The sequence below is a fragment of the Leptinotarsa decemlineata genome, unplaced genomic scaffold (genome assembly GCF_025532065.1).
Source record: "Leptinotarsa decemlineata unplaced genomic scaffold, Ldec_3_MD MMD2_P_RNA_scaffold_6, whole genome shotgun sequence".
Taxonomy (NCBI): Eukaryota; Metazoa; Arthropoda; class Insecta; order Coleoptera; family Chrysomelidae; genus Leptinotarsa; species Leptinotarsa decemlineata.
Genome location: NW_027412533.1, coordinates 5674414 through 5698457, shown reverse-complemented (window position 1 = coordinate 5698457; position 24044 = coordinate 5674414). Strand labels below are relative to the sequence as shown.

The window sequence follows — 24044 nt, the reverse complement described above, 5'->3', positions numbered from 1 at the left end:
AGATTGGTATCGTCCCAAATTCGACAACTTTGTTTCTTTACGTACCCACTAATCCAGAAATGGACCTCATCGCTGAAGATGATTTTTTGATGGACATTTGGGTCAGTTGCAAACTGCTTCAGAGCCCATTCAGCGAACACACGTCGTTATGGTTGTTTACCTTCAATTCATGGATCAGTTGGAGTTTGCACGACGCAAAATTCACCAAGCTGTGGTCTACCAAAGGTGGAGTTCTTGTGTGCGTCACGAAATCGACTGTTTCGGATTCTCCTGTACACTCTCACAGACAGCGGTGATGTTGTCGATTGTTAACTGAACCAGTCTCAAATTTATCCAACACATTGCGGATAGTCCTCCTGGTAGGATGATTATGGCGACCGTGAAATGGGCGAAGCACGCGGTACGTTGCCCGATCAGAACAATCATGATTCTGCAACCGTGTTAGGAATCACACGTTAAAAGGTAAGACCTCGTTAGTCCTTAGCTCGCACAAGTTTTTCAACTTCTGAGAGTTGTCGTTCGTATCGGGGCGGCAGCTGATTAACGGAAAAACAGATTTTAAACAGATTTTTGAACAGATTTCGATAAAACAATTTTATTATTTGCACTTCATTTGCACAAATGGTCAATATCTTTTTCGACGTTAGACATTGGAATAGAATAAATGAATGAATATACCTACAAGTGGTTTATTATATTCACTGATTCGTTTCAATGTACGATGATATTTCTATTGTAACTTTAGATTTTGAAATGTTGGACAATTTCATCTGTGGAATAGCAAGTACTACATGAACTCGAGCTGTAGCTATCTCATCTGTATTTGTCAGACTACAAACACTAATTCCCTTATTCTCCTCAAACTTTGATGATATGAATAGTTCAATTCGAGCTTCAGTATACTCCACTTCATTATAAAAATCCTTATCAACCTATTATGTCCTTTCACATTGGTGTCAACTTTTACAAGATATTTGATCTATCAACGACTACCTTCTCTCTTTTTTCTTTTTGTTCATATTTGCTATTTTATTCACGAGTTTCTATACGAGAGGCAACGACGTTATTTTGAAAAACATACAAGCAATAGGTGACTATAAAAAATTAAGAGAGCGAAACTCAGATATTTCAATAGTAGAAGGGTAGTCTTTGCTGAACCAGCTACGATGCAAGTGTTGAGAATTTATTGGGTACACTAGCAGGCAAGAAACGTGTACTCTTTCAACACTATACTCTTGTCGTGCCAAGACAAAAAAATGCCTTCTATTTTCTCGTCTCGACTGAGTCGAGAGAAAATTCCTCTCTCGTGTTGACAAGAATACCATTTCTTCCGACGAGAGAAGATATTCTATTGTCTCGTCTTGTCTCGACTTATCTGAACTTCTCTTAATGAGAGAAAGTCTCTCTTTCTTCCTGTTGGCCGTTGCTTTCCTCTCAGGCACATTTGGTCAATTACCTCATGTCAACAGTTGACAGTTTGTTTCACTCAATTTTCGTTTATTTATAAACATCAACTTTTTCACGTTCGCCTCCATCTCGGAAGACATTTAATTTTTTTCCACATGCATGGCCCCATTTAGGCGGTTATCCGAACCACCCCGGCCTGGATACCGGCGTGAATAAAGGGGGCACTCACTTCACATTTGATAATACATTCACTTCACACGTAGAGGTTATTTTCATGTCAGAGAACCATCACACAAAAAGGAACCCAGCGATGACACATGGCATCCTCGTACTTTCTTTGTGAGCGGATGTTATCCAGACAGTATTATGGTTCTGATATCGGAAAAGTGTTTTAAATAAGTATATAGACATTTCAAACCTCAGTGATGAAACCCACACGTAGGTAATTGACAGATGAAATAATATCGTCGATACTCAATAGGCTTGCACTCTGCTGCGTTTACAATCCTAGGCAAAATCCAATTCAGTATATCTCAGGTCGAAAATGAATCACTGATACGTTGCATCAAAATGATTTAATTAGCAACAATTTTGGTTGTTTACTGACTGTTAATAATTACTTTATTCTATAGTTTAAATATACAAGACAGTATACCGTGGGTAATCACATCGAACTTTCATCAGAAGGTATAAAAGTTTTTGAGTACCCAGTAAAAGCGTAGCAGATCAAAGGTATGTTATGTATGATATATAGTAAGCGGTTCAGAAGTTATTCGAAAAAATAGATTTGTCTATCCATCGCCATATTTGATGAAAACTATTTTTTCAGTACAGGATAAAACACGAAAACTTTTTTAACGGAACACTATTTTCCACAGAATTAAACACAATATAATAATAACATAATAATATCAGAAAGAGTAGAATTCTCACACTTCATATGACAAAATATTACTATACAAAATATTGACAACTTCACGTTTAATATATTCAGAATCCCAGAACACACCAGCTTTACGACAGATCTTCGAAATTCATTGGTATACATCATTCTCTATCAGCATTAGGGATGAACAAAATTTCAAAGCTAAAACTTAGTGGCGTCATGCTTATACAGTATTGTAGAGTATTGTTCTGTGATGGACTTTATATTTCAGCATGTATATTTTAGGTTCGTTGAATTATATCTACAAGTGAATAAACTCAAATTAAATATCAATAAATCTAAGGCAATGATGGTTACAACAAATTCGAATTAACGACGTTAATATCAGCATATTCAATAATCAACTCACAATTGTAAATGAAATTAAGTACCTAGGATTCATTATAGACCATCAATTAAATTTGAATAAGCATGCCGAATATACCATTAGAAAGATATGTAAGAAAAAGTATTTTTTCTCTAGAATTTCAAAATCTTTATCAACCTTTGCTAGACTAACATGTTACAACTGCATAATGAGGCCACACTTTGACTACTGTGCCACACTGATGTATCTATTCAATCAAAATCAAATGGGACAGTTGCAGAAACTACAAAATCGAGGTATGAGAATCATTTTGAGATGCAACCAGTATACCTCTATTGAATCTATGTTGAATACTCTACAGTGGCAGCCGGTACATAAAAGAATGTATTATTTGAGCATGATTTTTATTTTCAAAATTTCGAGTGGGATACAACCAGCCTATCTTAGCAAATATTCAGTTCGAAATAGTGACATTCATTTATATAACACAAGAACATGTAATACATTTTATAGATCCCGAACAAACTATAAGAGTGGAATGAATTCATTGTTCTTTAAAGGTCTTGATAGTTTCAATAAGTTACCTGATGAAATAAAACATGTAAATTCCTTAAAAGTATTCAAAAAGTTATTATTAGAATATATCAAATTGTAATACATGATTCCTAAAATAAAGTCTAATACTACTCTCCAGAAATACACTTGATTAGATTTATTTTTAAAGGTTATGTTGAAATTCCATGCCAAACTTCAGTTGAACTATCAGCTGTCAGCTATTCCAATCAGAAATTTCAAATTAATCAGAAACCAATATCTACCAGACATGCGCGTTGACAACGATTTACAAACTGTTAGAAATCTGTTGGTGACTCAAGGTTGGAACGAACCTTTTATGCACTGATATATACATGTTCGTATTTTTTTACCACAGTGAGTGAGGCAAGAATGACGATCTTCCGTCCGGCTAAGATTCCTGCCTTAGTGCGGCAAGCCGGCATGCTCCTGAGAGGACGTCATTACTTAAACACTGCAATAATCAAAACAACCTTCTTGATAGAGTGGTCTGGATAAATTCGGTGGATTTTATAGAGAAAATCTCGATATATTATCCCTTTATCCTCCTCCTCTTTTCGGATGATATTCGTCTCGCCAGGAGCTAAAAACTACACAACAGATATCGTCTTGATTTGATGGTCGTGGATAACTATATTAGACTTCTCAGCTTGCATGAGCTTGAGGCTGGGAAATGAATAGGTCCAAAGAATTCGTCACTCATTGCCGTCCATAACGGATTCAATATCCCCCTGAGCGTAGGGCAACATCGGTGTCTTTTCACTACCGTAACAGTACCGTAGGTGGTAATAAAGCATGTTATATCTATGGATATAGGCCGAGACCGCATATGCTGTATATGCTGACATGAAGTCTTGGACGCCTTGTGGCAGGTCCGGCACCACAGTAGAATAATACAACCAGTAGGCTCTCTTACCACGTGATCCGCCCGAGTTGCCGGGGACCTTTAACCGCTCTTAGGATGAGATTCTCATCCAACGCGTTCATTGCTGTAGTATCAAAGGATTCGACGGTACCACGGGCATCGGATTAGTTATAATAAACGGTTGAAAATTGATATTGTGTTTAGTTTATTCGCTGTAATAATTTTTTTTTTAATTTTGTAGTTGGTTATACGTAACTTACCACGGAATCTTCTATAATATCTCAAATTTCGATTTTATATGAGCGCCTGCCTATGGTAATAAAACGAAATTGGCTCCGCACTTCATATCGAAGTCATCGAGAAATTTGTAAATTTATGAATGAAAGTAGTGAAACTGGACTTACTCGTTGATTTTTACTGTGCCTGCACCTTGTGTCATGAACCTCTATACCCGTCACGCGACTGTGGTAGACTAAGGTGTTGAAGATATCATCCAGGCAGGCCATGATGCATTGGCTTATACTTTTTGTGTTGCCGCAGGAGTGAAGTGATCTCTGCTGCTTTTATGTGTGCATTTTGCTGGACGGGTTTCAACTCGGTGACAAAGTTGTGATCACCTCGTTCAGTGTCAAAGACTGAATAGAGTTAGTTATCGTTATCATCATCATCATCATTATTATTATCATTATTATTATTATTCGAGTAAGACTTTGCGAAAAACTAATTTTCTCTCTACCAACAAATACCTTGCCTTTTAAGCGCCTCAACTCTCCATAATGAAAAATTGATTACACTCCGGTATATAATAGCAACTTACTTGAAAGAAAATTAATATCGCTGGTGATTGAAACTTAGTTCAGCCATTAGTTGCGCAAATAGGTCTTTTGTTGCAGAGTATAAGCGTCTTTGATGAAAAACTGATAATGTAGCAACTCCTTCAATACTTCAATTTCGAAAGCTGAAAGTCAGAAACTGATTGATGGTGGGTTTCATTTCCTTTCAAACACTCTTTCTTAGAAATATGTACAATCTTTTCAGGAAGGAAATCCAATCAAAGGTTATTATACAAAATGTTATTTCTCTTGAATAAACCTCACAAGAACTCTTTAGAATTTTCTACGATTCGAATCATCTGATTTCGTGTATTTCATAAAAATTTCACACAATTTTACTTCTAGTAACCGAGAAAAAATGTCGATATTAATCAATATTTCCATATTTTATGAATGTTGACATTAATATTTTCAAATAAGCAAAATTTAACCCTTTCGAGTCCAATTTAATGTCACAATTGGAATTTTTCAAATATATACTAAAAATGGGTGTTCTTTATTACACTTGCTAAAGAATATTAAAATGATGAGGAAAATACAATCAACAAAATTCAAATAGTTTTTTGTCTCCCGTGAATCATACGACATTTCATTCTTGTTTGATATGAAGTCTAATTCGATTCAATATGAATGGGCTCAATTCGATCATATCGAAAGGCATCTAATGAAGTGTCTATTTTGTAATTTTTGTGAGAGGAAGTGTTGCTGCTAGTCAAGAAGTTGTTGATGGGAGCCTCCCTGGAATTCGATGTGCAGTGTCGAGTCTGAATGGAATTTTTCACATTTTTTTGGCTCATGTATCAGCGATTCCAACTGTTATGAAAAAATATTTTTTGCCTTCTTCATATTATATGCCATGCATATGAAGGTATCGAGATGCCAGATGCCAATTACCATCATAGTAATCTCTAAATAATTTCCAGTCATGTTTCAACAAATTTACACCATTCGACGTCAAAATTCTATTCTTCTATTACTTCATTTATTTTTTCACAATTGCTTCCTTTGTTATCGAGAATAAAAAAATACATGTCCTCCCGTTCCTCTCGTAACGCTTTTAGTTGCGTAAACTCAGTATTCGACGAACTTAGACGGTAACGGTGAGATCTTGGACGCCAGCCTCGTGAATTTCAAGTGGTACAAGACACCGCTACACCGGGCAGCTACAGTGAACAAATCATAATATAGGGGTCTGTGTGAACTAGACAAAATCGGTAGCCAGAAAGTCAGTTTTACTCCACTCTGCTGGGAATGCATCCTGTTTACCAGCTGCAAAGATATTTCACTATTACAAGAAATGGAAAAACTAATCAGTTTCAACACTTCACTTGAACCAAACCAACTCTATTATTATGGAGCTAACTAATTACAGGGACGAAGGGGCGGAAATCGTAGGAAGAGGCGCGTGAAGAAAAGGTAGCCCAAATGACGAATACCACAAAGGGCCAGAAACGAGGAGAGAAAAATTGAACAGATGATCCAAGTGACAAATATTACGAAGGGTCGGAAAACGTAGGAGATGCGTGAAGACAAGGTAGTCCCAGTGGCGAATGTCACAGAGGGCCGGAAACGCAGAGAGCAGTTTCGAATAGATGATCCAACTGGCGAATACCACAAAGATTCTGAAAATCTAGGAGAAGACGCGTGAAAAAATTATACTCCAAGTGGAGAATGCCACAGGAAACGAGGAGAAAAGCTTCGAACAGATGGTCCAAGTGGCGAATACCACAAAGGGTCAGAAACGCGGAGAGAATATTCGAATAGATGATCCAGGTGGCGAATACCACAAATGGTCGCAAAACGTAGGAGACGCGTGAAAACAAATCAGTCCAAGTGGCGAATACTACACAGGGCCGGAAACGCGGAGTGGAGTGAAGATTTGAACAGATGATCCAAATGGCGAACACCGGGTCTGAAAGAGAAGTCGAGTGAAGATACTAGTGAATGACTAGACACGCTCCCGACGCGAACTCGAACTCGGATAGTGGAGGACAGGTATGTTTCCTAGCTTTCATGATTCGAAACTCCCCTCTATCTGTTTGCTCGGTCTGCCCAGACTGCAGTCAGCTTGTTCACCCTCGCTTCCTCTGAGTCCAGTTGGCGGTCCTCGGTGTGGCTCGGTGGCTTGGTGGTTCAGCTGGGCAGTCGGACTAGAACCCACATTTCCACTGTCTTGCGAAGGCATATCGAATCGCGTCAAATGTAATACGTCATCGCTACACTATCGCGGGTGCTGTGGATAACGGTCGGGATCGATAGAAATTACCCATGAGCTTTTCATCATTCGCGAAACGGAACTAATGAACGTACCGAATTTCCGGCATTCTCCTGAATAGTTTTCAGCAAGAACGACATTTTTATATCAATAAATAACCGAGATACAATCATTCGGTTCGAAACGCTAGACTTGTAATAGAAAAAGCGATGAACTGCTCCTAGAAAAATGAGTTCCGTACGCGAACTTCGCGTACGGAACTTCGTTACACTCTTATCGAAAGAAATTGACAACAAACAACTTTATGAACACGATTATCGAATGATGTCTCCTTCAATCTCACTCGAACCTTAAAATTTAGGGGTGTCTCAGTCTCAGTTTTTCACGTTAACTGGAATATTTCATACTTCTAGATTTCACATTGATGTTAAACGTTAAAGTAATCTGGCACAAATGATATTGCTGGAATGGCGTTTATCTCAATTCTCAGGGATACAAGAAGATAGTGTAAACAACATATCTCGATGTTTGTTTCAAATTATTTGTGGACTTTTCTATGCAGTGAATCAGGAAAGAGATCTAGTGGCATAGTCATCAATAACTGATGATCCTGATCTCTCTTCATTACTTTTTTTTTGTCGGGGGCCTAATGTAAGTTTTCGCTGCCACTTCTGCAAATCCCCAAAAGCTGCGAGAGAGAACGGTTAGGGTTTGCCAATTGCTGATCTTGGAAAACTTGTATAGAACAGATGTGGAACGCAGTGCACAGAAATATTGGTGATGGGAATCATACATTTGGGTCCTGTAGTGTCTGAAAAAAGCATATGTGGGTTACCGAAGCAAAACACTTTATAATGTTTGTTCACTCTCTTATATGTCATCTGAAATTGAGGTACAGAATAAAAAAAATGTTTTTCTTTAAACATGTGATGGGATAGACAGACCGATTCTTGATGATAATCCATAAAGTATTCAGGTAACACTGAATTATGAGATTTCCATTGAACATTTCACAAAACCACACCACGTGTGTTTCACTATGCAATAACTTTTCTACGCGTGTTCTTTATCACTGAATTCTACCTCCTTAGTGCTTTATATGAATTACCAATTTGAATTATAAGAGTATGACTTTCTACCTACATGATGGCAAATTTACAAAGAAACTTATTCAAATGAACATATAATGAAATGAAATTACCTGATTGTATGTGTCAACTAATTACTAATTTCCACATTGAAAAATAGATTCATTGAAGGATGATTATTCAAATACATTTTTTCATTAAATATAACAAATTCTCGAATGTCTTGATTTCCAAGCATTCCAAAACATTCTTCTGGATGTAACACGTCATAGATGTGATTGAACTCATGTCTCTCTGCCAAAATATGATTTGTAAGTGTGGAATTGTTCTTGACATTCAATGAACTGCTTTTATGTTCTTTATCCTTTGGGAAAAGGTTCTCACCGTTTGGCCAATATAGATTGATTGGCAAGAACCTCAAGTCAACTCATATATTCCTGACGTTTTATATTGTTTATGAATTAATGCATGGAATACCTGACATCATATCTCAAACACACCACTAATGATTTTCACAAGATATTTTTTAACGATTACTATTTTCAGATACTATTGATAGTACTGAATTCAGCGCTTTTCGTCATGGCTCTCTACGATATGTTTTTCGCCAGGCGAGAGGGAGGCGATCCTACAACGGTTTCAGTACCAGCAGAAGCAACTACATACGGAAATCCAGGTTTCAGGGATCCAAGGTCAAATGGTGGGTATTAAGACATATCAGTGTAATTCTTCAAGATTGACCTACATCAGGGTGCTTCTGTCAGAGCATGATCAATTTTTTCTTCAGTCGGTTAAATTTCCTGAGCTCAGTTACACTAATGTATACGCGTCAAGAACAACAAAACACATACTATTAAATAGCATCCTTTGGATGCTATTTTTTTAAATAGCATCCTTTGGATGCTATTTAAAAACGTGAAAATGAATGATAAAATAGTTATTGTTTGCGTTGTCGGAGATGTGAAGTGGAATAAACACACCAACAATATAACAAAAAAAAATGACAAGCAAATTCAAATACTTTGAAATACTTTGAAAAACAATGGCTCATTTCAGACTTATCTGTTATATGGTATAATCATTTAGGATGGGGTAAAAACCATTCTGAAATGGATTATCAAAATCGTATTGAGTAAACCAAACACCCAAACAATAACCTCTATAACGAATCTGAACTAACGGATATCAAGAAAATCTTTTAATTTGCTCTGATTATTCATCACCGCAAATAAGCGAATAAGACAAAAAATTGGTGGATCATCGTATGAACGCATTTCAAGAAAGTCTAAGACCATTGGACAACGCAGTCACACTTATCTTGTTATAAAAATGTATAATGCTATACCCTGTCATTTTGAACAGCTGAATTTTAATTTTCGTTTCGAATCCAAAATTCGAATATGATTATTAGAGACTTCGATAAATGGAAAACAATTAGACAAAAAATGTATTATAGCTCTTCCTATTTGAATTCAGATGAAATTGAATAGGGTTGTTTTCATTGAATATTTTTTTTGTTGTATTGAAATTGTCTGAGAAGAATAAATTGAATTCTACGTGTGTAACTTGAAAATGCAGCTTTCCTTATTTTTATGTTTGTTTGTCTATTTCGTTCTATCCAATATTACTTTCTACCTGTATATATTCCTTCATATTTGTCATTGTTGATTTTTTGTATTTTTGAAGTGAATAAATATTACTATTATAATCAGTCCCTGAAGGTTGTGATGGTCGAGCTCTACCCCCAAAGTCTTGATACATTTGGAAGGGCACGTCAGCATTATTAACCAATGACCACTTCCCACACCGTGAAGTGAGTGATCATTGGGTCCGAAAATCATGTGCCCTGAGCAGATGCAATGAATCAATGATGACCCTCTTGCAATTATTGTCCGGCCAAGATTTTTGTCTTAGTACTGCAGGCTGACATGATCTTGAGATTCAAAAGTAAAGAGGGCATCATTTGAGTAAGGACAAAAACAAAACCATTCCAACATAGTCTGGGGACTATTCCGCTCGGGCAGCCGCATCAAAGAGAAACGCCGCTCCAATTATTGCTTTCTCTCTCTCTCTCTCTCTCTCTCTCTCTCTCTCTCTCTCATGGTGCGGACCATTACAAGCTCCATCCAGTATCATTCTGTCACTAGACACTACAAGTTCCTTCCTAATGTCGAGGAAAGTTCAACCGTGAAATGGATGCAAACTTCTTTGGAGATGCATCATTTTTCGGATCTTCACAACAAATTGATAAGCTCCTCTCAAGTCCACTTCACTACTCCAAAGGAGTAGAGTAAGATAGGAACGTCAAGCATATTCGTAGGAGCAACTGTGTTTTTCCTCGACAGTTCCGGAGAGAGTTATTATCATAATTGTTGTTATCTTTTGTGAGTGGCGTTATTCCACGTATTCAAGTCTCTTCGCCATCCAGATGGGGCAGTATGCTTCCGTCTACGAACTGTACATTCTCTTCGTAATCCAGGCATTGTTCTTTTTTGAGATGGACCGTTGCAAATTTATCTATCTTGAATTTTTACCGATAGCATGCGGTTACTCTGACATCAGCGCCAATGACTGATGGGAATTCTTTTCTTCGAGATTATCCATATAATACAAATAGGTAACCTTGTGCCCCCTGTTTCAGGGGTGCCAGAGTTATACCCACAAGTATTCTTGAACGCAACGGATAATAGAGAAAGTGATATGCAGAAAAGAAGGGGACTGAAGGAATCGCCTTGAAATACACCCCTTCTGAAAGAGACACACTCTGTTTGGTCTATAGCCTGACCAGATGTTATGATGAAACAAGTCCGCCAGAGTGGTATAAGTTGTTCGAAGCATCTATCTCACTTTTTTGTCGGATACCGCAAGAAATTCAAGCGAGAGCAAGATGTTGTATCAAATGTCGGTATTCGACCCAGGTCAAAGAGAAGTAACGATTGTTTATAATAATAATAATGATGATAATAATATTCAGACCAGGAAAATGATGCATCTCTATATGAGTTTGCATCCCAAATCGTCCGTTCCACGGTTGTACTTCTCCCGACAACAGGAAGGCCGTGGACTTTTGAGTTTGGAGTGTCTACATGACAGAATGGTATTGGATACAGCCTGTGAAGTCGTCAAGAGTTCGGATCCCCTTCTCTGCATGGTCTGTGACCATGAGAGAGCATGAATTGGAGCATTTCTCCGTAGGGCAGCTGCTCGTGCAGCTGATGAACTCGGTATAGTCTTCGACTCTGAACGAGGTGACCACAACTCTGTCACCGAGTTGGAACCCGTTCAGCAAAAAGCTCAGATAAAAACCGCAGAGATCACCTTACTTCTGCAGAGACACAAGGATAAGCCACTGCATGGGGTCTTCTTCAATAACATTGGAGACCTTGGCTTATCAAAGCGCCTGACGTTCGCTTTTCTCAGGTCAAGTGGGCTGAAGTCGGAAACTGAGGGGTTCATCATGGCTTGCCAGGATGGTATCTTCAACATCTTAGTCTACCGTAGTCGCGTGCTGGGTATAGAGGTTCTTGACACAAGGTGCAGGGCCTGCCGCGAGGCGCCCGAGACCCTAATGCACTTGCTATCAGCATGTCCAGCATATGCGGTCTTGGCGTATATCCATCGACATAACGCGGCCTTAAGAGTGCTTAATTACCATCTACGGCACTCTTACGGTATTGACGAGACACAGGTGTTGCCCTACGCTCAGGGGAATATTGAATTCGTTGTGGGGAACGAGAAGTGCCGAATTTATTGGAAGTATTCGTTCCCCACCCTCAGGCTCGTACAAGCTAATAAGCCTGATGTAGTCCTTCTCGACCACCAGACCAAAACGATATTTGTCGTGGAGTTTGCAGCTCCTGGCGAGACGAATATCGCCAGAAAAGAGGAGGAAAAACGGATAAAATATCGAGATTTTCTCTTCGAACTCCGCAGACTCTATCCAGATCACTCTTTCAAGATGGTTGTTCTGATTATTGGAGTCCTTGGTGGAATGATGCCTTCTCTACTCTCGAATCTTAAATTCATACTGGCTTACCGCACTAAGGCAGACGCAGACAGATGCCGAAGGCTGACACTCTTGGCTCACTGCGCTTGCTCAGAGCACATGCTTCTCGGACCCAATGATCACTTACCCCACGGTGTGGGGAGTGTTTGTTGGTTGATAATGCTAGCGCGCCTTCCCAAATATATCTGGGCTTCGGGGGATAGGGCCTGACTAGCGCATACTTCGGTAAAAGAAAGATAAGAGTTATAATAATAATTATTATTATTATTGCTGTGAGGCAAGGTTTAGAAAATAAGCTGAATTATTGTATATATTGTAAAGTGAAGTCCACTATTTGGTTATTTTGTTCTTATCGTTGTTGTATCTATTTTTTGTGATTTTTGAACATTCCACCGTCTCTGATCTCCTGGGGAGTTGAGTTTTCGATGGAATGCCCTATAGATTGAATATTGGTTGTCATTTACCAAATTTCAACAAAATTCACAATACTTAAGAGTGGTCCAGCTCACTATTTTCCCCAGCTTGCTATTCAAATAACAATTATTTTGATATTGCAGGTGGAGGCATCTCCATGACGGATGCCAGCGGAAAACCGTACACGATGGCCTCCAACGGTAGTATGGCTTCCATGAACACTACTTCCACGACCGTAGGATCAACCAATGGGTCAACCGTGACATCTTCGATCACTCGTTCGCCGTTGCGGTCGAGCTTGAAGAAGCCGAAGCCCAAGGACGGGCTGGGCATTCAGAATCCCGGATATTCCGGAACATCGCCCACGATGGGCCGAAACGGCAGCATGAAAAAAGTGAGGATACAGACTCATAGCACGGAAGTATAGTGATGCAGACTGCGTACAAAATTTTTTGAACGATTATTGTGTTGATAGATATCAGGGTTTTGGTGGCGGGAGGGGGGGGGGTGAAGCAGAATCTTGATTCTTTAATCAGCTTTCCGAATTAAGTCGTCAATTTTGATACAACATGGATTACACTGAGAAGTTACGAAAGAGTATATTTTTGAGTATTTTTATTCCTCTTTGTTTTTTTTTCTTTCGCCATTACTATGATTGAACAATCGAAAACTATTCATTCTCTCATTCTTTCAAACTGTTTTCCATCGGGTGAAATATGCGCACAATGTGAGGAGTGCACTACACAGCATATTAGGTTTTATCTGTTGATTGCCCTATTTGAAATTCGATAATGAAGTTATCTTCATGAGGTTACCCTGTGACCAAATTTCAATAACCTCATTTGGGTTCAGAAAAACATGTATTCAATACGGTGCTACTTCAAATAAAATGTGTCTGAAATAAAACATTTCATTAAAATGCAGCTGAATTTCTCCATATAGGCTAAAATAATAGGCACTCGAAAAAGGTTTTTCCGAATGGCATTTTTCAATATATAGAAAAATAACTCTATTTTGGTAATTTTTTGGAAAATTTGTATCACGTGACTACTAATATTTTCCACCCCAGTAAAGCAAAATAAAAAACAATTGTACGAGTTATACACTATCAAATCACAAAGTATATGAAAATTTCTTTTGTCACTAGTGGTTACGCGAAACACCAATGTAAAATTCAATTTCAGCGCTTCTGGAAGGCTTAAAAAAGATTTACTTCAAGTTCAACGTGAGGTTTTTCGATCTAGACAAAAAATTTAAATGATGTTAAGAGTTTCTGTAAGGCAGTTGTACAGAAATTGCATTGGACATGTGATGATATCAGGTTTTCAGCTCTGAAGGACTAAAAATGTATTTTCGTTTATTTTCAACACAAAGTTTCAATATCTATAGCACAAATCAGAATGACTCCAAAGAACAATTCAGCATTGACATTCGGAAGTACAATTTTTTATTTTGTGATATGATTCCACAAAAATAGCGATACACGCAATTGAAAAATTGTGGATTTCTCTCCATTATTTTTGGAGTGTCGAAGAACAAAGGCCGTCAAGTCATCTGGAGTGCAAATTATAGTGATTGCCTCGACATTCAACAGCTTAATCACTTTATTTGTGATGTGGTTGTACATAAGATAGTAAATACATATACACAAAAACGAATTGACGATTCCACAAGAAAACACCAAGAAACACAGAAAAGAAGTGTCGACTCCATAAAATGGAATATGAAATGACGATGAACGTTATCTCTGAGCAAATGATTGAAAGTTTGAAATATTTTTTGTGATAAATTCATACAAATGAATACAGAAGAAATTCCTTATTCTCAACACACAGACAATTCTAGTGTGCTGCATAAAATTCAATGCAAAGTTTGACTGTTTGAAGCGATGAGTAGAAAGAAGCCTAACGTCTTCTCTACATTGCTCTGTGCAAAAATGAAATACTTCCGACTGAATAAGGAAGCATGATTTCTAGATCACTGAAAGCTACAAGACAAAAGTGCTAAAAAAAAATTTTGCTTTGAGTGCAACGCAAAGTTTGTCTATCTATAGCGCAAATCGGAATGACGCCAAACAACAACTTAGCATTGACATTTGACAGCACCATTATCTAATCTGTGAGGCGATTGCACAAAAATAGTGATACACATAGTGAACAAATTATCAATTTCTCCAGATAACATTTTATTTTAAACGATGAAAATTTTTGTATGGAGTTCAAGTTTGACTATATGAAACACAAATTTGAATGGTGCCATTGCATTGACATTCGACAGTACAATCAGCCTATTTTTCTTATGATATGCTTGTACACAAATATCAATACACACAAAAAACAAATTGACGATTTTACTACAAAATACTATTTCTAGAGTGAGCATTGAGTTCAATGCGGTGTGTTTGCGGTGTGTGGAAATAAATACTTCGGAATAAGGTCCTTAAAGAGCTAATTGGAATGACGTTTACGGTGAAATAAGAAAAAGTACAATTTTGCTGTTACATTTGGCAGTACAAACGACAAAAATGAAATATCACAGAATCAACAAATTGCTCACTCTCAAGTTAGAAAATCACTAATGAATACAAAAACTGGAAATAAATTTGTTATATAGAGGAAAATTGAGTTGGTTCTGAAAGCATTGCTTTCAGAACCAACTTTAATGCAGCACCATTTGCGTTCACTTCAGAGTGCATAATAGAATATACTTCATCTTTGTAGCAGTTAGAGTTTTAAGTTGTATTGTAAATTAGAGCATAACATGTTTCTCTGTGTTGCGATGTTCAAAAAAAGGCACACTTCAAACAAATAATTGCAGCCTACGAAACAACGAACACTTTTATTTCACAAGCTGAAATGGCTTCCAGACTCAGCTAATAAAATGTCTTATACAATTATAGCAGTTGACAAAGCACATAAAAGGGATGTCGACTCCATGAAATGGAATATGAGTTGATGATGAACGTTATTTCTGAGCAAATGTTTGAAGGTGGTAAATATTTTTCGTGATGAATTCATATAAATGAATACAAAAAATTATTTTTCTTTATTTGCAACATGCAAATAGATATTATGAATATCCAAAAGATTGAAAAAAAATCAATCTAGATTCTGCTTCATCCTACTATCAAAGTATTTGTGAAAGATTTTACGTTTTGAATAGGTTTGTACAAATAATTCAACACTTCAAACGGTACTTTCCAATTGAACACTCTTGTGTTTTGTATAATATCAGTTAGTACTTATCACAACCGTACTTCAAGAATATGCCTTTTTAGCAACTTACAAAGTACAAACTATCATCATTTTCGAAAAGTAAAATCGCTTGAGAAGCTTTCATCGTTTGAGAATTAGGTATATTTATATTCTTATTGTTTTGAACAAATTATGGTTTTGATATAATTATACAATTTTTCGAAATATTTTCTTTATACACTATATTTTTTAATTGTTACTCGAACTGTGTTGAAATCCGTCCGTAATATTAAAAAATGTTGCTATTTGATTTTGTGTTTAACACATTTATATATTTTATTGATTCTGTTCGTAGAACGGAAAATTATTGATATGTTATGTTATTGTTTTTATCAGATTTTATGCTATGACATACGAATCGGGATGAACCGTCCTCACAATGAAACTTGAGATTGGAAGGGAATCAACAGCCGCAAAGACTTTTTCGAATAGAATATATCGTCTCATCCAGTATTTACGGCGTTCAAAAGTTTTTTTTTTTTATCTGATACCACAACGGACATTGAATGCCATCCAATGATAGAAAGAACATCCACGTATATGCGTTCTATTTCCACAAGGGAAGTTCATGAGTTCGATCAACACAGTGTTGCTAGAAATATGTAACCAAACTTCGATTGGCTAGTCAATCCCTTCTTGTAATGGAGAACACTATTGTTGTTTCGAAACTTTTGGGATCAGATGTATATTTCACAGTCAAAAATTGTAGGAGTGTCATGGTTTTATAGAATGCTGTCCGAAAAAAAATTGCCTCGCACTGATGGAGAGCCTGCAGAAGATATTCGCGTGTGATAACATTTTATGTCAGAGTTCAATGATTTTCTGTTACCAGACAATTTCAGTTCACTGAAGTATCATTGGAATATTATTTGTCAAAAAAACCGTTGTCTCCACCAGTTATTCAATATAGAGAATCAATATTGAAAATTCAAAACTTCGGACTGATTTTGGTTTCATTTCCAACATTTCAGGGTTTGAATTCTAGATGATGTAGGTATCTTGTTTTGAATCAGGTAATAAGAGCTTCTGCATAATTCAGGCAAATCTTTACCAACTGAAACCTAGTGTTTTTCCAATTTCTGAAAGGGAATGGTACAAAAACATAAACTAGCGAGGACTGTCAAAGATTAGTTAATGCATTTTTACATTAATCTTCACTATTCATTCAGGAACATCTAGAGATCAATTCTACAGAAACATCATTCAAGATATATGTACCTTCTCTATTACTCGTCTTCACATTCAGTCATTCTTAAGTATTGGAGAAGAAAGTTATTCTGAGAAACATCTTCAACTGATTGATCTTGGTCATCGTGATAACAGATGTATACCGATTAATTACATGGCTGAAATTCTATACTTTCCTAACTTTCTGTAATATGATTGCTATGAATGATAACATTTTATTTTCAGTATCAAATTTCGTTTATCATTTTTTCATTTTCGTAAATTGCGTCTGAACCATGCAATTCTGGAAAAATCCTACACTTTTGCATCGGAGTAGCAAAAACAATTTTGAATTTCAGTCAATCGTAAGCAAAATTTGTTTGTAGTGTTGATTATCGCAATTGAATTGCGAAGCTCTTGAGCTCTTTTTCTTTCGCTTCATCACTCAAAAGTTGTAATGAGTTGATATAATACCCATTGTTAACAACAAAAAGAAATAGTTGAACTCATTTTTGCCGAAACAAAACTTTGTCGTTTCTAAATGTTTTTGTTCCGATCATTTCTTCATATCAGATGTGAGTTTGACTTCATTGCTGTGACATATTGCAAAATATTCATGACACTCATATAGAGTAGCTACATAACTTATTTTCAGTTTATATACTTGGATTATTCGGAATACCAACCGTGTAGCCTAGCACACTCTTTTAGTTGATGGTTTGTCGCTAGCATAATAGGGATTTCTTCGCAATTTTTGACGTGGTCACCTGAATTACTCGACCTCTGGTATATTCGTACTGGTTACAAATATTTTGTTGTTGTGAACGAACGAAGAGACTCCCCCAGGAGAGGAGAATCTATCTTGGTTTTGTTGTTGGTTGGAATAAGGTATTGACTAATTGATGACTAATTGACAAATATAACCACTATTGATGAAGTTATTGGAAATTAATACTAAACAATGTAGCGTTTTCACATTTGAAACTATCTATTGATTTTTTTTTACAAAACCATTTTCCATCCTAATATCGGTAAGGTGTTTTTCTTCTTTCGACTATTTTGAATATGGATATAAGAGTTCATGGAAAGGAAAGGACCATCCTATTGTAGGTTTGAAAAACTATATTGTCTTGGACGTCGTGAAAATTGGTTGAGAATTGCATTTATTTTTCCTTATTTCGATACATGTCTTCAGCATTATTGATCCCCGTTTATTATGTACTCTCTAGTGTTTTTGGGACACAGCACTTGGTTGTAATTTTTGTAAATAGCTGTAATTAGATTTTTAATCACACGTTTCTATAATTGCAAAATTATCGAATCCAGGCTTTATTTTATTATCAAATTTGTGATACCAAATATAAAATGTATCATTACTCAGGAGTTTCATTCATTTACCCACCTTCAACAAATAAGTGTTCTGGATCTGAAAAAGTAGTAGGAGCTGTGATGATGAAAATAATTATTTGTCGTCATCTTACCGGTTTTATTAATGTCAACCGCAGTTATAGATGAAACGTCAGACTCTGAAATTTCAATGTGATTCTGTTTTGCGTTGCTCGATTTCCAAATAATTTCACTAGCCATTACAAATCGTGAAATTACGTAATTTTTTCCATGATAAAATATTTGCGACATTCTGTGTTTCTATAATAATTATTACCTCATTAACTGTCATCCTTAACTAAAATATACTGATCACATCAATCTGTGAAATATGTATTTCATTTCCAAGTACTAAGTTTTTCTTACAATCTTTCAATGAATTAATCTCATAAAGACACGTTATGCCTGCAATTTTCAAAGATTGATGAAACAGAAAGTGGATGTTTTTCCTTAGAAATACCTTGAACCTCAACTTGCTTGAAGGGTGCAGGTAGTTAACCTTGGTCCGACCGCAAAATAGAAGGGTTTCCAACCCTTTGTGAGACCCTAGGCTCATAATCCAGTCGGCACAAGAGTTTAACCCTTCTTTGAATCATATTGTAATGATTTTACATATTAGTTGGGATGATGAGAGTGTAACGGCTCAAGTAAGAAGATGAAATTACGCTCTACTCTTTTACGTTTCGAAAAATCCAATTAAAAACCAATAGACGAAACATAGTAGTTGAATTTTATTTTGTTTTCAATCTTGGAAAGGACAAACTTTTGTGCAAGAATAATTTCATATGTTTTTTTTAAGATAAATAAGAAAGGAGTAAGGGAGCAACATGCAGAGAAGAGATAAAATGGCAATTTATCTAAAGCCTCTCTTGCACTTGTTTGGATAGCTTTTGATAAAATTGTAAGAAGTCACCTTCAAAATGCATGTCTCAAAAAAGACTTAAGGGCGAAGTATAAAAGAATAGGATAAATTCGTGTTATTAGGTCATTCAATGTTTTTCATTTCATTCATTCCACACCAATTATCTTCCCACTCATTTTTGTAGGAATACGAAAACGAACATCTATACTTTTGCTACTTGTCATGAAAAAAACATATAGAATAATTTCTGTAGAAACTTGTATCGTCTCTAAAAATCAGTATCGAGCACAACAGGCTGCAATATATCGGTTAGGAATAATAAACAAAAAATGAAAAAGTAACGTTCTTATGGTTTTTTCAAGGTGACGCGAATAATATGCCAATCAACCCAAGGTAGTTGAGAACTGGTCTGATTAGGAACAACTCTTCCACAGGAAGAACTCTCTTGGGATTCAGAAGTCAATGAAGGTCTATTTAACGTCTGGCTCAACATGTTCGGGATAACCCAGACCAAAACTTGGTAATCAGATATTTTGTATTTATTTTCAATCGGGCAAATTTGCAGCTGCTGTTCGCAGATCATCTGCAGTTACGTTCATGTTCTATTCATATTTGAAGAGTTCAGAGAGGAAGAAGGAAACAAAATATTCACAATCTGAAATACTGACGAAACGTAGCCCTTACTTATCAAGACATTCCTCACAAATCATATTCGTTGAAGCTTCCTGCAATTCATTTTCAAAACCCATCACATGATAGTCTCTTATCTATCATACTATCTTTTTAAATAATCACACGCTGAAAGGTAAGACCTCGTTATTCTTCAGTTCGCACAAGTTTCGACTTTTAAGAGTTGTCATTCGTAGGGGTGCGACAGCTGGTTAACGGAAAAACAGATTTTAAGCAGATTTCTTTTGTACAGTAGAACTGATTTTCTTTGCACACTAAAGTAAAACTCGTGTTGACTGATTGTTTAATTCTCTACATCAAGACAGTATTCGACATGCATTCTTAAAAAATAAATAACAACTTTTTGGGACAGTAAACACTAGGTGAGACTAGACTAGACACTTATCACTTGCATTATTATGTACAATAGTTCTGAACACATTGATCAATCGTAGAGAATCCATCACTTGGTCGGGACGCTCGAGATCAGCTCCCGCCTCTTGTATACTGGCCCGCTCTGCAAACTACTCGTCTTATCCTCACGTTTCGCTTCCGCGGACGCTGCTTCCAGGGCTTCGGCGTCGGGGATGTGCCTCGTCTGGTGTCGGGAGTCCGTGTACCTTCTCTTGGTGTACTTCTTTTTCTCTCGTTCGACCGCTGACGTCGACGTTGGAGATTTAGGCTTATTCGTGGCTGTGTCCACTTTGATAATTCTCTCGAAGTCCGCGGTCTTGGACCGCATAACAGCGTTGCCTATATTGGTGATGCTCGGCGTGAACCGTGGCTCCCTGTCTACTGGCTTTCCCAGGTCGAAAATGGACCTGGGCGGCTCCGAAGTGGGAGTGGACATCTTCTGCTTAGTGAATGAAACCTCTCTCTGATACGTTCTCGAATGGTCCTTGCTTTCCCGGATTTGCTGCACTTCTTGGACGGAGGAGAAAGAAACCTTCTGGACTGTGGCAACGTTCTCCTTTACGCTACTCTTCGCAATCTTCATCAGAGTTTTCTGAGCCGGTACTTCGTCCGGAATATAGTTTGCGGTAGTCTTCGTGCTGTCGGGAGATGTAGGGGGGCTCGAAGCCCATGATGGCGGGGAGCTATAAGCACCAGCGTCTCCGACGCTGCTGGATATTGAAGTCGGCGTGTTCTGTATAGGGCTGGAGTACGTTGCTGAGGAGCCCACCGCTGAATCATACCCGGGCACCAACGAAATCGATCCTGTGATCGGCTGTACCGCGGACGTTATGGAGGAATCGCTTCCAACTGAGAGATTCCGCCTCCTAGGTGGTACCGTAGGGGTCCTTACGAGCCCCACCGTCATATGCTGCCTTCCGTTTTCTCCATCCTCGATGAACGGAATATCATCGTCCACGTTGTAGGACAAGCATTGGTTCTGCGTGTGCACAGGTATAGTCAAACTCGCTGTTATGACTCCTCCATTGTCGAGGACGTATGGAGAAGACTTTCTCCTTTCGCTCAGTCCATCATTCCTTTGTAGAATTCTTGTTATATCGGAGTCTGTGTGAGTGCTACTGTTGCTTTCCAGGGAAGAAGATCTGTTTTTTCCGTACTGGTAGTCTTCATCCTTCTGGCCGCGAAGGCGTGATATTATGGTCAGTGCCGAAGAGGTGAGGCTGGCGTCTTCGTTTTTCTCTCGGCGTCTTCTGGTACTTCTTTCGCGTATTCTATCTTTGTGCCTGAAAATAAAAAAACCAATGAGAAAACAAACTTGAGGTTTGAGGTAATATAAAATTCATTGCCATTATCTATTCATCTTAAAATTACTATCTACTATGATTTTTGAAATCACTCAACGAAATGAGTTCATATGAAGATATCTCCCTGACTTGATATTTTTTTGGAATTTGATGTATGATAATGGGATATGACACGTTCCATTGCTACACCAGATGTACATTTCAGAATACATTTTCCAAGCTATTTTGTTCATTATAGAACAATTCCTTGATAGATAGATAGATAGATTTATTCAATAAAAAATCTTTATACACTGGCAGTACAAAACATTAGATTGGTCAAAAATTGTGTTGATATCAGGTAATATACTTCCAAAATTATCGTTTGGCTTGTTTCATTAACATTATGTTATTGCTTGAGAGTTCAATTGGTATGTGTTTTACATTTCTCACCTAATTCTCATGCCAACGTTTGGACCACCTGTGGCTGCTGTTTCGTGAAGACATTCCTCTCTGGAATAAGTCCGCTTCTGTTCCGAGGGGATCATTTTCCCATCGAAAACACTGTCGAGGGGAGGATCCGCTGTTAATGCTATTGGAGTCCATGGAGCCGAACTGCTCTCGCTATCTAGCTCATCCACAGACCTACAGGTTGAATAAAAATTATTGTTGTTGAATGAGTTGGAACGATGCATTTTCGAACTTATTCATTCCAAGATAAAAATTCATAGAGACATATAAATATATCAACTTACATATTCGTGTTAGTTTTCAACGGATTCTCTGGAATGGGGTAGTAGAATTATTTAAAATTAGAGATTATAGAAAATGTCGATTGTTGATTGAATTTTTACTTGTGTTTTTTCGGTATGAGTAATTAAGTTTAATTCAAGTCAGCATTATAAACCGACTCTTATGCTTATGATGATGAAAGTTATGGACAATTCGAAACCTGAATATCTAGATGTAGACCAAAAACCCTTCACCCTTATCATCAGTTAGCCATTCAATGCTATGCATACTTTCAATTACGGCATTTGATGTAGATATTTTTGTGAGGTCGAGTTGAGAAAAACAGGAAAAATCCTCGGAATAAATGAAAAATGAAATTTTTGAATATAAAATAGAGAATTATCGCAAAAGAAACTAAAATGAGTCGGATTACTATATCGAGGAGAGATACATAGGTATCAATAAATGAAATTTCGAAATATTTATCTTCCTACTTTGATATAAAATCTGACCAGTGTAGGTTAGATATAATACCTAATGAAAATCGTTGGATAAACAATATGTTTTCCTACATAGATACATTCATTTTTTTTTCTGTCAGGTTACTAAGATACTAGATGACATTTTTTCAGACTGAGAGACCAAGGAAATTGAATTCAGAGGCGAGTGTTTATATAGACCCTCTGTGAAAATGAAGTTTCAATTCATTCAGGTTATAAAAATAACGTCGCAGCTGTATCATAAAAGTTTTCAAATGGAGGTCTTTCTGCATTTACCATCCTATAAATAATTTTAAAGATCTAGATTCAGGAAGTTATTACAATATAGCGAAAAATAACGGTATGCAACTGTCTGTCTTTCACAGCATATTATTCTCATAACCTTTTTCTGGAGGATAAAAATCACCCTATATATTCGAATTTCCTCAAAGTTCAAAGAAGCTCCGAGTTTTCTGAAAACAAAGATGCATCTCGCTACTGTATTTCTAATGTCTTCAATGTGAGGTATTCATAATAGATTAAATATAGAACATGACCCGAGTGCTAGAAGATGAGTAAATGGCGTTAGAGACAACTTGTTTCCGATTAAAATACGATTCTAGCAATTCAACAGCAATCCATCTGATACTATATGATTTTCCAAACAATTCCATGAGAAATACAGTAATTACAGTTGAAATCCACACATCGAAATATTGTGTTGTTTCAAAAGTTTTTTCCGTTTTATTGTCATGCATTTTTGTAGCTCCATATTCCAATGAATATTGATTCTAATGTGTCGTGGTATATACTGAAAATTTTGTAATTTATACATTGATGCTGTTGATGTTGATGTTTTCTCTACGAATTCAAATTGGACCAAAGGGCTGCCGAAACAGTCCAAAAAATTAACAAGACATTTGAAAATGATAGTGTTATTGAACACACTATTCGGCATTGGTTTGCGAAATTTCGTTTCGGAGATTTCAGCTACGAAGATGAGCTCCAAAGTAGTCGTCCTACAGTAATCCAGGACGAGGATCTAAGACCTTGGTGGAGACTGACCCATCACAAACGGTGTGTGGGATGGCGGAAGAACTGGGCGTCAGCCCTGGTTAAAGACGTATTGGAAAAGTCAAAAAGT

At 37.0% G+C, this 24044-nt stretch overlaps 2 protein-coding genes across 2 annotated transcripts in view; one reads left to right on the top strand and one right to left on the bottom strand.

Moving 5' to 3' along the window:
* Positions 1-18451, top strand: part of LOC111518026 (uncharacterized) — a 136989-nt gene extending 118538 nt beyond the window's left edge. Inside the window, exons 5-6 of the mRNA XM_074169876.1 lie at positions 8781-8934; positions 12798-18451. Of these exons, the coding sequence (XP_074025977.1) occupies positions 8781-8934; positions 12798-13081 (438 nt within the window). The 3' untranslated portion in view covers positions 13082-18451. The remainder of the gene's footprint in view (positions 1-8780; positions 8935-12797) is intronic.
* A 1828-nt stretch (positions 18452-20279) lies between these two features.
* RhoGAP102A (Rho GTPase activating protein at 102A) overlaps positions 20280-24044 on the bottom strand; it is a 71771-nt gene continuing 68006 nt past the window's right edge. The window contains exons 9-10 of the mRNA XM_023174345.2: positions 22143-22334; positions 20280-21689 (exon numbers count right to left, since the gene is read on the bottom strand). Of these exons, the coding sequence (XP_023030113.2) occupies positions 20456-21689; positions 22143-22334 (1426 nt within the window). The 3' untranslated portion in view covers positions 20280-20455. The remainder of the gene's footprint in view (positions 21690-22142; positions 22335-24044) is intronic.